The sequence below is a fragment of the Bufo bufo genome, chromosome 11, assembly GCF_905171765.1.
Source record: "Bufo bufo chromosome 11, aBufBuf1.1, whole genome shotgun sequence".
Lineage (NCBI taxonomy): Eukaryota > Metazoa > Chordata > Amphibia > Anura > Bufonidae > Bufo > Bufo bufo.
Window position 1 is genome coordinate 79096139 of NC_053399.1, and position 13026 is coordinate 79109164.

The 13026-nt window shown below is 40.6% G+C and overlaps 1 protein-coding gene across 1 annotated transcript; it reads right to left on the minus strand.

The window, feature by feature from the left end:
- Positions 1–2211: 2211 nt before the first annotated feature.
- Positions 2212–8599, minus strand: LOC120981835 (protein argonaute-2-like). The gene is made up of 5 exons (XM_040411591.1): positions 8512–8599; positions 7471–7530; positions 7341–7360; positions 2978–3001; positions 2212–2803 (listed from the first exon to the last, which is right to left on the minus strand). The coding sequence occupies exons 2-5, from the start codon at positions 7478–7480 to the stop codon at positions 2402–2404; spliced, it is 456 nt and encodes a 151-aa protein (XP_040267525.1). The 5' UTR covers positions 7481–7530; positions 8512–8599; the 3' UTR covers positions 2212–2401.
- Between the last annotated feature and the right edge of the window lie 4427 nt (positions 8600–13026).

The following is a 13026-nucleotide window of genomic DNA, read 5'->3' on the forward strand; positions in this document are numbered from 1 at the left end:
CTAGGTCCTCAAAGAAAGCCGAATATTTCTAGTTGGGCGTTGAGTCCACTTGGTACTAATGTGTTGAATTCAAAGATTCTCCTTGATTCTAGTCTTGACATTCTTTTTATGTGGTCTCCCCCCCTCCAGTGTCTCTCTACTTGTTCTAGAGCTGAGAAGGTGAGACCTTGTGGATTCTGATTGTCGCATCGTCTAAAATGGTCCGACAAGGTATGTTTGCCACATGGGCATTTATGACATATATGACATTGGTGGAACTGCACGTCAGAAATTCACCAATCTCATGTATGTGGCCATTTTGTGTGGAGGTTATTCGTTCCATTTTTTGGGGGAAATTTGTCGTTTTACAGTTGTTGCATTGGACTCAACGGTAAAAGCCCTTGATGTTCAGCCATTTTTGTACTGTTGGTCTCTCCTTCTTACAAGATTTAATTGACGGTGCCGACTTAAGACCTAGATTAGGGGCATTTGAAATCTCAGTGAAAGCATTTGAAATATTAGTCTGAACTTCATGTCAGGGCGTCTCCACATAGTTAATACATTTTTTTTTTTGTTTAAGTGTTGAAAACCAGCAAATAATTATGTTACAATATGCAGTAGGGTTCCAGACTAAAAAAAATATCAAGGAGCCATTGGCTCCTAACCTAAAAAAATTTAGCAGCCAAATTTACATTTTTAGTCGCCAAATTTAAAATACATATAATTACGGTATAATAATAATTAAAAAAACACATGTCTTACCTAGGGTTGTCACGATACCAAAATTTTAACTTGATTTCGATACCATACAGTATTGCGATACTCAATACCACATGAAAAAAAAAACACCAAGAAAGCTGCGTGCATTCCACATTTTATGGAACGTCTGGACCATAATAAAACAGTCCGATCCTAATTTTTGTCGGGACAAGGTGACAAAAAAATGGCAAATTGCACATGCGGCACCTGCGGGGTTAATAGCGGCGGATCGCAGCACGTAGTCATAGAGGCTGGGTATGGGATATGTCCGGCACCCGCAGCCTGCGTTTGTATTAAGCATAAACAATATTCATTGGTGGCGCAGTGGCCATAGCCCCTCCCCTCCTCCTCCCTGCTATCAGCCCATTGGTTGCAGCAGCAGTACAGGGGGGAGGGACTGCCTCCTTCTCCCCTGTGTTGTTGAGAACATGGCACTCGCTGAGAGCAGCACGTGCCATGTCAGTTTGTGAAAGCGGCAGAGCAGGGGCGGGTCTAGGCTCAAATGGCGACAAGACTACAAAGTCTTGTCGCCATTTAGCAATTCTAGGTCGCATTTGCGACCATTTTGGTCGCCATCTGGAGCCCTGTGCAGGGTAGTGGAGGATAACATTTGTGAGTGATAACATGACATAGCAGGCAAAAATCCATGTTATCTCATCTCCGCACAGTTCAAATGTAATTTTTGGGGAGTTGAAGTTTTCAAAGTCAGCATATACAGGTGAAACTCGAAAAATTAGAATATCGTGCAAAGTTCATTTATTTCAGTAATGCAACTTAAAAGATGAAACTAACATATGAGATAGACTCATTACATGCAAAGCGAGATATTCCAAGCCTTTATTTGTTATAATTTGGATGATTATAGCTTATGAAACCCCAAAGTCACAATCTCAGGTACCCTTTGCTCAGGGGGTATGCTTTAATTAGCTGACTAGAGTGTGACACTTTGAGCCTAGAATATTGAACCTTTTCACAAAATTCTACTTTTAAGCTGCATTAATGAAATTCCTTTTAATTTGCATTACTGGAATAAATGGACTTTTGCACAATATTAAAAATTTTTGAGTCTAACATTATGTAGGGTAGCAGAGGATAACATTTGTGATTGATGATGTGACTTACTAGGCACAAATCTGTGTTATTTTATCTCTACACAGTTAAAAAAATTATAATTTGGGGGTTGAAGTTTAGAAAACAAGCATATATGTGTCTTACAATATGTAGGGTAGCAGAGGATAACATCTGTGCGTGATAATATGACATACTAGGCTGAAATCCATGTTGTTTCATCTTCAGGCACTTTGTGTTGGTGTGGTGGGTGGAAATAATTGCATAGTAGTTTCTCCACTTGTGTTTTACACTGGAGACATTTGTTTTCTGAATATGCATATTTTATCGAGCAAAAGACATTGGGCACAAATCTGTTAGTGGCGCAGATACCAGACCTACCAAATGTGTCTTTTGGGTACACCTGTGAGTTATTTAGTAGGTAATGAGCCCTTTTCATATTGGTTGACTTAAATGACAAGAGGAGACATTAAATTGCTGTAATCACAACAGAATTTTATTCATATGCTTTGGCTATAGAATAATTTAGTAAGGATGAAGGGACAGTAATTATCATGAGGTATATATAGATATTGGAGGGCAAACCACAGGTCTATTACTTATCTTTTCCTTGTCTAAAGTTGTAAGAAGAATCCTGTCCACGTCCTTGACTTTGTCCTCCTTGCTGGGTTCCAGAACTTTGTTGCCCACTGCCCTGATTTCCCCCAGTCTGCTGGCCACTGCTCTGACCCTGTCCTTGTTGATATCCACTGCCCTGCTGACCACCACTCTGATCCTGTCCTTGTTGATATCCACTACCCTGCTGACCACTGCTCTGATCCTGTCCTTGTTGATTTCCACTGCCCTGCTGGCCACTGCTTTGATCTTGTTGTTGTCCGCTGCCATACTGGGAGCTGCTGCCAGTTTGCCCTTGGTATCCACTGTCTTGTCCACTTCCCTGGCTCTGTTGACCACTGTTTGGGGTTTGGCTGCTTCCTTGGCTTACTGCAATTGAGGTCTATAAAAAAAACAGACATACATTTTACACTCAAAGGCAACTGTTCATGATGATTTTTCCTCTTGTATGTTGAAGAATATAATAAAGTACAGATCTACAAGTCAAACAGAACATGGCTTCAGTTTATACTAATAGTTTATAACATGCAATACCGGTTTAACAAGTTCCACTTACCGAGCTCTGTTGGCTGCCAGAAGGCTGGGAAGATAATATCAAAATCAAATTAGAGGTTAAACATAGATACATTACTCTGAATATTATGTGATCTCTGCCAAATCCAGACTCACACAATAACCATACATAAAAACTGTGTATTTTAAGTATCTGTATATTTGTATATTTTGCACATATTCAAAAGTGATTGATTATAAAAAGGGTCTGCTTTTATCACGAGATGCTAGCTTGGTCTATGGGCTGCCTCTGGTATTGAAACTTGGACCTTTGTTTCCAATCTCAGACATATTGATTTCATAATGTCATGAGGATATTTGTCTTCTTATTAGATGCACTTCTATGATGGATGGAATAGTTCTATATAAAAGCAGATAATGGTAGTCGGATTGTAACTTTATTTATATTAATTTATTCTAAAGTCAGACATTATACATGAGTTATATTTTTATTTTTAATTGAGATTTCTGCAATTTGACATGTGTAGAGATTGTGCCAAATATTGTTACATATTATATACAAATTGCATGCCTACATGTAAAAATCTAAGTATTAAACAGGAATCATGAGTGTACAGATTCTGACAATACAGATATGTCCAAGGGCAGAAATAATTTATAGTGATGTCTGTAGGGATAGTTGGCTAGCTCTGCTAAAACCAGCGGTTTAGCCAACATTCATGTTGTGTATATGAATTACCCCAGAAAAGAGTACTTGCAAAAAGATATATTGTTATTGTGATAATTGGTCTAATGTAATGTTCTGATTTACTGCATTGTGCACTTGATAGTTTTGTGCGGATAGGTCAGGATTAACAATTTAGGACTTAAGTCCACCCCTAGTCTCACTCATCAGATTAGGTCTGAGTCCTAGAGAATCACTGCCATTCAAAGCAAGAATGCCTTTGCTACATTAAAGTTTTCCAGATAAAAAGAGGATCAGAGGTCCAGGCCATGCACAGAAGCATCGGTGTGAGGATTGCCACTGTGATTTGAATGAACCACTGTTGCTACCAGAGACTCTACCACACCCATCCTCCGTTTTGTGGGGCATGTACCTCAGGTGTTGGATACGGAGATGGGGCACCAACAAGACTGTCTGCCATGGCCAGGTTTTTTACACAAAGCGTCATGGCAATAATCTGGAAGAGTAACTGCACTTTACATAAACTTTGGATATGTCAGAGTGACATATTGCTTGGACCCTCACCAATTAAAACCGTTGATGAGACCCCCTCACCGATCACTGAGATGGGGAGGGACGTGAACATGGGCTTAATAGAAAGTCTATGAGACCATCTTAATTTCCATCTTCAGCTGTTAGGAAAGACAACATTCAATGAGTGCTTCTAATGCCTTCTTTGATATAGCTTGCAGCATTCTCAAGTGCAACATTACTAAGTGCATCCTAGATATTCAGGAGACTACCTAAAGTATGTAAGACTGCAGCCAAAGAAAAAAAGGATAAGGTGAGGACTGTTAGTAAGCAACTGTTGGTAGGTGATTCTATCATAAGAGGTGTGAAGTTTGGGGAAAATGGTTTTGTGAGATGTCTCCCTGGTGCTACCGCTAGCAGGGATAGACGACGTATCCTTAATATTGTTAGGCAAGCAAAGCAGGAAAGGGAGATGGATGTTATTGTCCATCTTGGGACAAATGATCTGGCTTGCAATGAGGTTTCAAATGTGAAGGAAGCTTTTCAAACACTTGGTTAATGATATACGGGAGGTTGCATCAACTGTTTCATTCTCTGCAGTTTTGCCTGTGCATAACATTCAGCATGACAGGAAGATATGCATTAAGGAATTCAATGTATGGCTTGGTGAATGGTGTCTGAACCAAGGGTTTGTCTTTGTGTCTCATGTTGGCTCTCGTTGGAATGGAAAAGAACTGTACAAGAAAGATGGTTTGCATCTTTCTCTCAAGGGAACGAATGTCCTCAATGAACAGCTCAAAGTATTTGCTAAGGAGCATTTAAACTAGGAAAGGGGGGCAAAAGAGTGATAATCTAGCAGTCCGACTGCCCCCTGGAACAATGCCAGAAGATGCCAGTAGCACATAGGTTAAGAAATGACAAGCTTAGAGTCTTGTCTACAAATTCTCGCAGTTTAGGGAATAAGATCAATGAACTTGAGTCTATAATGGTATCTGAGAATTAAGATTTAGTGTCTGTTACTGAGACATGGTTCAATGGGAGTAATGACTGGGATATAACAATACCAGGGTTCTCTCTATATAGGAAAGACAGATAAGGCAAGAAAGGGGGAGGGGTGGCCCTGTATGTGAAAGATAGCATAAAATCTAATTTAATACAAGTTAGCGAGACCAATTTAGAGTCAGTTTGGGTTACCTTGCAGCTTGATAATCATAAGGTAACTCGTGTAGGTGTGATATATAGACCACCTAGCCAAGTCAAAGAATTAGATGATCTACTAGTTGAGGAAATAGCTAAAATGACATTGAAAGGGGAAGTTATCATTATGGGAGACTTTAATCTTCCTGATGTAAACTGGAAAACCAAAATAGCTAGTTCTGCCAGGAGTATAGATATTCTAAATTCCCTACTGGGAGTATCTCTACAGCAAGTAGTTGAGGAGCCAACCCGGAAGGAGGCCATTTTAGATTTAGTATTCACAAATGGGAATTTGGTATCTGATATTACTGTAGGGGAAAGCTTGGGATCTAGTGATCACCAGTCAGTGTGGTTTACTATAAGTACAGTGACTGAGTCACACCACACAAAAACAAAAGTTTTAGATTTTAGAAAAACTAAATTTTCTAAAATTAGATTAGTGGTATACGAGTCCCTATCAGATTGGAACAGTTTCAATGGAGTCCAGGAGAAATGGGACTACTTAAAAGTGGCACTATTGAAGGCAACAGATAATTGCATTAGGCTTGTCAGTAAAAGCAAAAAAAGGAAGAGACCACTGTGGTACTCAGCAGAAGTGGCCAAAATCATTAAAAACAAAAAGATAGCATTTAGTAATTATAAAAAAAACTAAAATGAGGATGACAGGGAAATTTATCAGATTAGGCAGAGAGAGGCCAAACAAGTTATAAGAGCTTCTAAAGCACAGGCAGAAGAGAAATTAGCTCAGTCAGTGAAAAAAGGCGATAAGACATTCTTCAGATACATAAATAAAAAAAGGAAACTATAACAAGGAATTACCAAATTAAAAACAAAAGAAGGAAGGTATATGGAAGAAGATAAAGAACTAGCTGACTGCCTCAATGAATGCTTCTGTTCAGTTTTTACAAAGGAAAATTAAGGAAAAGAACCTCCATTAGAAAGGAAGACTAATGAATCTTTTGATGCATGTATCTTTACAGAGGAAGAGGTTCTAAGTCAGCTGTCTAAAATTAATACAAATAAGTCAGGCCTGATGGGATACACCCAAAGCTATTAAAAGAGCTCAGCGGTGAACTAGCAAAACCATTAACAGATTTATTTAACCAATCACTGGTAACAGGAGTCATCCCAGAAGATTGGAAATTAGCAAATGTTGTGCCCATTCACAAGAAAGGTAGTAGGGGGAATCGGGGAACTATAGGCCAATAAGCCTGACATCAATAGTGGGGAAATTAATGGAAACCATACTTAAGGAGAGGATTGTGGAACATCTAAAATCCCTACTGGATTGAAAGATGAAAAACAGCATGGGTTTACTTCAGGGAAATCATGTCAAACTAATCTTATAGACCATATCTCCAGAAGGATATTGATACTTTGGAGAGAGTTCAGAGAAGAGCTACTAAACTAGTACATGGATTGCAGGATAAAACTTACCAGGAAAGATTAAAGGACCTTAACATGTATAGCTTGGAAGAAAGACGAGACAGAGGGGATATGATAGAAACTGCTAAATACATAAAGGGAATCAACAAGGTAAAAGAGGAGAGAATATTTAAAAGAAGAAAAACTGCTACAAGAGGACATAGTTTTAAAAGTAATATCAAGAAGTATTACTTTACTGAGAGAGTAGTGGATGCATGGAATAGCCTTCCTGCAGAAGTGGTAGCTGCAAATACAGTGAAGGAGTTTAAGCATGCATGGGATAGGCATAAGGCCATCCTTCATATAAGATAAGGCCGGGGGCTATTCATAGTATTCAGTATATTGGGCAGACTAGATGGGCCAAATGGTTCCCATCTGCCGACACATTCTATGTTTCTATGATCAAATGACAGGGGACTGAATGCTCGAACCCCAGGATCAAAACCTTTGATATATTACCCTGACCGTATTCCAATATTTCCTGCACATAAAACACCAATGTTATCTCATCTCAATCATTCCAAACATTTCAGTTCATGAATATGTAATAAATCAGGCTTGTTTCCTATAAGACAAATTCTTCTCTTACCTTCTTGGAGGGGTTTGGTGCTGAAAATTGAAAAAAAAAAGAAGGTAAATATACTGATTTAGGTCACTATTTGTGACAAATGATTAATTTTGCTTTGAATTGAGGCCATCTATAAATCTAAGGACCTTACCTCCTTCCATGGCTGTGGTTTGGGTTTTTAGGCTCCTGAAGAGGATGTGTAGGATAAAAGCTGTAGTGAAATTTATAAATAGTCATTAAAGTAGATTAAAGGAACACTGTGTGCAAAACTTATATATTGCATTACGCCAAGTGTAGGAAGTGCAGGCGGTGCACGCCTCAAGGATTCTCTCATTAGTGTTCTTTCAATGCATTTCATGGCTATCCCATTGATTTCAACAGGCATGGTGCTTCATTTCTGCTGCAGGGAAAATTATTATTGGTTTGTTGGAGCACAGCGTCAGAATGCAAATGAGTATGAAGATAAAAATTACATAACTGGACTCAGCGTCACTTACACTATTCACTGCTTACTCTAGTTTGGGGGGTGTTTTTGGACCTGACAGATTGTCTTCAAGCCAGTAGGAATCCTGTAATCCCCATATAACTGGACTCGACCACAATAAGGGCAACCCAAAACAGATAATTTCCTCAAGAAACTGTGATCTAGGACTCTGTGTGTGAATGATAACATTTTCAAAAGATTACAAATTGGGCCTCCCATATGACTGATAGACTATAGTCCATATATAAGAAAATTAACTATTCTACTGTTAGGGAAGGGGTAGTCTATGGAGGATCAGACAGCTGGGCTCACTGTAATCTACTAGTGGAATTGGTTTCATATTGATTAACCTAGAGTAATATATTGGTTGTTCAACTTGGTTAGAAGTTGATATAATACTTTCTTCATTACAACTACAGATATTATGTAGTAAGTAGTCCAGTAAACCTAGGATTATTTACCCGGACATCTGACAGTACTGAATACACTCATTATTTAGCTTGTCACAACATATAAAGTGGGTAGTTGGCATCACCTTCTGTCATTACACTTTTTAATAACTGGTTGTTCAATTTTGCTATAATCTGTTATTTTCTATGTCACTATATTGGTCCAGAGGAACACGAAGAAAGAGAAAACCCATAAGCAATGTCTCTCAGAAAAACAGCACCAGGCTGAATTTTCTAGTAGTAGTCAGAAGTCACCTACCTTGAGCAAGCAGCAGTAGACTCTGAGATACAACTGTCCATCTCACTCTATTTATACTGGAAGAATAGGTGGATCTAAACACTATGGAATCCAGCCCAACCAAGGTGTGGTCATCAAGAATTCAATTACATAAATATAATATAGTAATACTTATAAGTCTCATAAAGATAATAGCTTAGTGAAGACATACATGGTACATTTAAAATAGCCAATAAGTTAATAATAGTAATTTCAAATAATTATTATGCTTATTTTAGATTCCTAGGAGGCCATGTCTTATACATTGACATAACTTCTTATACTTTCCCCAGGTAAATAGTGGAAATGGCATTTTACTGAGGTTAGTGAGGGCAAATAAAAGGGCAGACTGAAGAAATACCGTATTTTTCGCCCCATAAGACGCACTTTTTCCCCCCAAAAAATGGGTGGAAAATGCCCCTGCGTTTTATGGGGCGAATGCTGACAGTTTAACATCGCAGTTTGCGATGTACGAGCGAGCGGGGGAGGGACTGGGAGGAGGAGCTGGGGGCCAGCAATTGCGGCAGGGCGATGCTGTCACTGTAATATAGTCTCGCCGCTCCTGTGCTGCACAAATATAAAATGTGTTATTCAATTAAAAGTTATTAAACATGCCCCCCAACTCCTAATAGTACCATACATCCTAATAGTTTCTGTACAATGCTGGCAGGCAGGCCGGGCGGGCGGCAGCGTAACTCCCTGATGTCACGTGCCTGCGCCGCCTACTTTATGAATGAAGCAGGCGGCGCAGGCAAGTGACGTCAGTGAGTGACACGCCGGCCGCCCGGCCTGCCGGCATTGTACAGAAACTATTAGGATGTACGGTACTATTCGGAGTGAGGGGGCATGTGTAATCATTTTTAATTGAATAAGACATTTTATATTTGTATACTGGGGCGGTGGCGGGGGAGGGGGGATCTGTGGATAACATCCGTGGATGGCACAGTTAAGGGGTGGGGGTCTGTGGATGGCCCTGTTATGGGCTGGGGGGTCTATGGATGGCACTGTTATGGGGTGGGGGGTCTGTGGATGGCACATATATAACAGTGCCATCCACAGATCCCCCCTATAACAGTGTCCGTCATCCACAGATCCCCCCTGTAACAGTGCCAGCCACAGATCCCCCCTATAACAGTGTCCGTCATCCACAGATCCCCCCCATAACAGTGTCCGTCATCCACAGATCCTCCCATAACAGTGTCCGTCATCCACAGATCCCCCCCATAACAGTGTCCGTCATCCACAGATCCCCCCATAACAGTGTCCGTCATCCACAGATCCCCCCATAACAGTGTCCGTCATCCACAGATCCCCCCATAACAGTGTCCGTCATCCACAGATCCCCCCATAACAGTGTCCGTCATCCACAGATCCCCCCATAACAGTGTCCGTCATCCACAGATCCCCCCATAACAGTGTCCGTCATCCACAGATCCCCCATAACAGTGTCCGTCATCCACGGATCCCCCCATAACAGTGTCTGTCATCCACAGATCCCCCCATAACAGTGTCCGTCATCCACAGATCCCCCCATAACAGTGTCCGTCATCCACAGATCCCCAGTAATAGTGCCATCCACAGACCACCATTAGTTCCAAACCCACCAAAAGCACACCTTTTGGTTAAAAATATTTTTTATTTTTTATTTTCCTCCCCAAAAACTTAGGTGCGTCTTATGGGCCGGTGCGTCTTATAGGGCGAAAAATACGGTAACTGTAACAAGCCACAAAACAGCAAAATGCGACTTTCATCCAAAAACAAGTCATGAATCAATAAATGAGTTCAATCAATAAATGTTTTCAGGTAATGTTAGACTAGTTTAAGCGTTCCCTGCACAACCACCTGCAAATAAGAGAAATAGCTGCTCTCAGATATTTAGCTCCCTCTGACCCCTACCTAAGGGCGTAGCTATAGGAGAAGCAGGGGAAGCGGCTGCTTTGGGGCCTGAACTCAGAAGGGGCCCACCCAGGAGGAGGACTAAAAGATTTTGTTGTCAGGGCTCCCTCAACAGTATTATAAAATGAGATTGTATTAAGAGACACTGTAGGAAATGGATGGAGAAGCTGCCAGGCCACGTCTGAGAGAACATGGGGCCCAGTCATTTCTAGTTACGCCACTGCCCCTACCCATCAGCCCCGGCAATAGTAATTACCAGGGCTAACTGTTCTGAGGGATCCCGGGGCTTACCTGAGATAATCCCTGATAGGGTATAATAGAGGTACATCGCTATGTAATTATACATAGTTATTCCAAAGCATAATAATAAAAAATGTAAAGTTTAGAACTTAGAAGTAAAAGTTCCCTTGTTGGAGAGAACAAAATGAAGGTTAAACTTAATGTTACTTAGCTACATAGTTAATATGGTTGAAAAAAGACACAAGTCCATCAAGTTCAACCAAGAGATGGGGGGGGGGGGGTGAATTTTAGAAAAGGGATGTGAAACCCAGACTTTTACACGTTTTCATAAGTATTAGGGTCAATTCACACGTCCACAAAATGGGTCCGCATCCGTTCTGCAATTTTGCGGAACGGGTGCAGACCCATTCATTTTCAAAGGGGCTGGAATGTGCTGTGCGCATCCGCATTTGTGGATCCGCACTTCTGCATCCGTGCTTCCGTTTCCGCAAAAAAATAGAACATGTCCTATTCTTGTCCGCAATTGCGGACAAGATTAGGCATTTTCTATTATAGTGCCGGCGATGTTCGGTCCGCAAATTGCGGAATGCACATTGCCGATGTCCGTGTTTTGCGGATCCGCAAAACACTTTCGGACGTGTGAATGGACCCTTAATGTCATTTTCTTTTAAGAATTAATCTAAACCCTTTATTAAACTGTCCACTGTTCCTGCTGTGACCACGTCCTGAGGAAGTCTATGACGCTTGAAATTTTTCTTCTCCAGTCGGAGGCAGTGACCCCTTGTCTTTTGAGGGGATTTTACATGGAACAGTTTTTCACAATATTTTTTGTATAGTCCATTTATATATTCATATAGGTTAATCATGTCCCCCTTTAGACGTCTTTTTTCAAGACTAAATAAATTTAATTAATTTAGTCACTTTCCTTTGTACTTTTTCCAGCTCTAGGATATCCTATCTATGGACTGGTATCCACAACACATTTTACAGATAAGGCCATGCCAAAGCTTTGTAAAGTGTTAGTATTACATCCCTGCCCCGCGAGTTTATGCCTCGTTTAATGCATGAGAATATCCTGGTGGCCTTAGAAGCAGCTGATTGACATTGTATGCTGTTATTTATCTTATGATCTACAAGTACACTCAGATCATTCTCTTCAAGTGACTCTCCCAATGTTACATCCCTTAGGACATATGATGCACATAGATTATTACAACCCAGATGCATAACTTTACATTTATCCACTTTAAACCTCATTTGCCAAATTGATGTCTGTGACGAAAGCTCTTTCATCACTGGGAGTTGGAGAGGCCTGCTTGCCTCTCCAACTTGGGCATATTGGATTTCAAAGGCTCTGTTTCTGCCTCTTGGACTTTTTACTGGAACTATTTGGGGCATGTGGGGCAAAAATAAGACTTCTAGGAAATTCCTGAACCCCTGAACCAATCTTGGTGATTTTTGGATAGGTTGTTCACCCAGATCGAGGCTATCAGGGGATGTGACTTTTATGGATATATGTGGTGTTTTGGGGTGTTTTCTGTGGTTGGGAAAAATGTGTATTTTATGCCTGTGAGTAATTAAGTCCATTGTGTTTGTTAAATATATCACAGGCAGAGTCCATTGTGTTGTTAATTGCGTAACAGACAATGCCTATTCTGTTATTGATTGCGTCATTGTTGAATGTATAGTTTTTGTGTTTAAACTGTAAAACTGTAAATGATTGGCTTCTATGTTATGTCCTCAGTTCCCAACCAGGTCCACGGAGGTGGTAACCTTGTTGGAAAATCTGTATAAAAGGCAATGCTTGTGTGGTCAATAAAGAGAGTTGATGTTTTGCCTTCAATATAGAGCTTTGTCTCGTGTGTGGGGATTGCAATACGCTGTATACTCCCCTGGCTATAACCCCTAGCTCTTGTAAGAGCTGTTCCTGTTCCTTCTTCCTGTGGTGGTTACGGTGTCGAGCGGATTGCTTGGAGTCCTCAGGAAGTACTAGGAGCATTCATCAACGGAGGTACCCAGTCGGGGTGCCAGGAGTTCCGTTACAATGTCCAAACCCCCAGAGTATCCAGATCAGCTTGTAGTTTTTGGACATCTTTATATTATATTTTTAAGTATATTTTTATGATGTAAAAGTGTGTTCCAGCGTCAAACGCACACTTCCTGCCTCCAACAGGAAGTGACATCACTCCCACCTTCCGCCTAGCACATGGCATTATTAAGACAGGTATATAAAGCCCAATGGTAAGTTATACTTTTAATACTGCTTGTAAAAAATAAAAAGAAGAAAAACACCAGAAGTGTTGGACACGGCGTTTATTGCCTACAATACTACAAACACTCCTAGTGGGGGAGGTTTTGGTC

What these genes read in the sequence shown, in the direction of transcription:
- LOC120981835 (XM_040411591.1), bottom strand. An exon ending in CACCAAACCCCTCCAAGAAG is followed by an intron (nt 3,002 to 7,340) that starts GTAAGAGAAGAA and finishes TTATCTTCCCAG; the next exon opens with CCTTCTGGCAGCCAACAGAG. An exon ending in CTGGCAGCCAACAGAGCTCG is followed by an intron (nt 2,804 to 2,977) that starts GTAAGTGGAACT and finishes TTTTTTTTATAG; the next exon opens with ACCTCAATTGCAGTAAGCCA.